This window comes from Elephantulus edwardii, unplaced genomic scaffold (genome assembly GCF_000299155.1).
Source record: "Elephantulus edwardii isolate Elephantulus edwardi_28Jun2011 unplaced genomic scaffold, EleEdw1.0 scaffold00150, whole genome shotgun sequence".
NCBI classification, from domain to species: domain Eukaryota; kingdom Metazoa; phylum Chordata; class Mammalia; order Macroscelidea; family Macroscelididae; genus Elephantulus; species Elephantulus edwardii.
This window is the reverse complement of record NW_006399900.1, coordinates 21,527-24,400: the sequence shown is the minus strand read 5'-3', so window position 1 is coordinate 24,400 and position 2,874 is coordinate 21,527. Positions and strand designations below refer to the sequence as shown.

Sequence of the window (2,874 nt, the reverse complement as noted above, 5' to 3'; positions counted from 1 at the left end):
CCATTCACAGAATTAATCTGTTGTAATGTAAATCAACTCCAAGATGACTGTCAAACAGAATCACAGTCTTGACTAAACCTACTAGTGTTGACAAATATGGTGACGGGATTAGATAAAATGCAATCACTTCCTACTATCCCAGATTTCAACAGCCAATCAGGTCAAAGGTAGTGAGCTAGGAGGTATGGCCAACAGGAGTATATAAGGATGCTCTGGCAATGCTGGCTGGTTTTGAGCCCACCTGGGTGCAGAAACTGCCTTCTTGGTTCCTGATCTCCAATGCTTGGATTTAAAGACACATCAACCTGCCCTCTTCCTGCCTATCGTGGATTTGCTCAGCCAGCAACCTGACTTGTTCATCCTGGGATCTTCTGTGGTGACAACCTTGAAGCTGAGGACCTTGACCAGAAAAAGACTATATTTTCTAAGGAGGTAAGGAGATTCTCAGAACTGGGTGTGTTGCACTCCCCTGCCTCATTCTCCCTGAAACTAATACAACCGTCTTTTCAGCACAGGTTCTGAGCAGAATCCACGGTATGAGCAGCTCCTCTCCACCCAGCCTCTTTGATCTGGCAAAGCAGAGGCTAATGAAAGATGAGGTGCGGGCCATCAAGGCTCTGCAGTCTGTGCCTCCGTTCCTCGTCCCACCACTAATGACGGAGGTCATCTCCAGCAGGAACACCAAGATTCTGCAGGCCATTGTGCAAGCCTGGCCCTTCCCCTGCCTGCCCCTGAGGGCTTGGATAGAGGATCAGCAGGCTTACCCAGATGTCTTAGATGCTGCCCTAAATGGCTTTGATGTCCTCCTTGATTTGAAAGTTCCACCAAGTGGATGCAATCTGAAAGTGTTAGACCTACGGCCAGACTTCATCAAGACCTTCTGGAAGTTGGAGTCTTCAAATGAGCCCTGCAACTCTCAGAGCTCCTCACACAGTCCTAGCTCAGGAGAGGAGAAGCCATCTCCTCTTGTCCTGAAGCTCGTCACAGATCTGTGCTTCGGTGATGCTTGTGGATATCGAGTGCTCGACTTCCTCATCTCGAGAATCGAGAAGGGGAAGGTTCTGCCCCAACTTTGCTGTAGGACCCTGGAAATCTTAAGGATGCCAACAACTTACACAGTTAAGGAGGAGATCCTGCAAAACATTCATCTTGATTGTGTCCGGGAGCTAGAAATCACCCACAGCCTGAAGCTTCAGGACCTGCACAGCTTTGCTCCTTTCCTGCGGGAGATGGTTCATCTGAACACACTCCAACTCCGTCCATTTATTCGGAATCCCTGTGTTACTTGGGCTGAACAGGAGATGGACGATGTCTACTCTCGACTCACCTATCAGTTCTTACCTTTGAAACAACTCAAGCATCTCTTCCTGTCCTCTGTGTTTTACCCGAAAGGACACCTGGGCCAGATCCTCAGGTACCTGGACACCCCCTTGGAAACTCTCTCCATCACACGTTGCTTGCTGTCACAATCAGACATCATGTGCCTGAGCTTGTGCCCCTGCACAGGTCACCTAAAGTGTCTTGATTTGCATCGTGTCATCCTGACTGACTTCAATCCTGAATTTTTCAGAGTTCTGTTACAAAGAGTCTCAGCCACCTTGGAATATCTGGACTTAGGTGGTTGTAGCATATCTGACTCCCAGTTCACTGCGATGCTGCCTGCCCTGTGCCTCTGCTCTAAGCTCCATTTCTTCCAGTTCTGTGGGAACCAAGTGTCCAGTGTTGGCCTGGAGAACCTGCTGAGAGAGACACTTCCACCCAACCAGAGCAGGCACCTGTTGCTTCCACTCCCTCTGGAGTGTTATGGGGGTCTCCATGGTGGTGTCCACCCAGGGAACCTTCAGCGGTATCTGACTCAGCTGACACTGCTCTTTCAGGAGGTAGGGCCACCAACTAGGATCTGTATGAATGACGGCTTTTTTCCCTATGACGTGATTGAGCTCTGGTTTGAGGTCTGATGATGTTCTCCTCACAGGGATGACACCCTCTTAAATCCTTGAAGCATAATATTAATAATTTTTCATAATTGTGGATCAGTGAATTTGTGAAGGGTAAGGCACAAGTGACTTGTAGATAGAAAAGAGGGCTAAGGGGAGGGGATGGAGAGCAATATGTAAGCAAGAATGCAAAGCCAAAATCGGCTAACATTTGTTAAAGTGATAACAATGCTAATAATAAAATATTTAAAAGATGCAAGTGTAATTATTTCATGATGATTTGATTACTGGTTAAGTGAATTTGTTATCTTGTAGAATAAATACAATTTAAGGGATTAACCTTAGTCAAGTCAGATCCCTGACTGAGCTGTCTGTGCCTGCCCAACTAATTGTGTGAAGTTCCACTGCAAGCCACACCCATGTCTGATCAGTGCCTGCCTGCCTAATGCAGTTGTTATTCTAAGTGTGTTCTTTTTTTTTCTCCATTCTCAGAGTTATCTTTTAATTTTCTTTTTTTAAATTAAATTGTGATTCTAACGAAGGTTTACAGAAAAGGTGGATTTTTCACTCATTCATTAGTACACATTTCCCTCCCTATCCCTTTAGTTCCCTTATTTTTTTTTTTAATTTAGGTTGTTTATTTTTCATTTCAATGAACATCTACAGAGGTTTTGGGATTCCGTTCATTCATTGTTGCACCCTTCTCCCCGCACAAACCCCTCCCCCCCCCGTTTGCTCCTCTCCTTGAAAAGCAAAAGAAAACCTCCCTCATTGGTACACAATCCCCCCTACCCCCAAATATAATCCACTCTGCAACCCTCATTGCATACTCTTACAATAAAAATAATGCCCTAAAATACAATACTTTTAGACTATTCTCTCCCCCATAGACTTCAATGCCGTAAACATATTTCATCCAGTTTTTCTCAGTCTTACC

General features: G+C 45.5%; 1 protein-coding gene across 1 annotated transcript; it reads left to right on the top strand.

The window, feature by feature from the left end:
• Positions 1-536: 536 nt before the first annotated feature.
• On the top strand, positions 537-1,958 carry LOC102869641 (melanoma antigen preferentially expressed in tumors-like). Its single transcript, XM_006894758.1, has one exon. The coding sequence runs from the start codon at positions 537-539 to the stop codon at positions 1,956-1,958; it is 1,422 nt and encodes a 473-aa protein (XP_006894820.1).
• Positions 1,959-2,874: the final 916 nt, after the last annotated feature.

Excerpts from the sequence above, each read along its gene's own strand:
- LOC102869641 (XM_006894758.1), top strand. The coding sequence starts at position 537 with ATGAGCAGCTCCTCTCCACCCAGCCTCTTTGATCTGGCAAAGCAGAGG.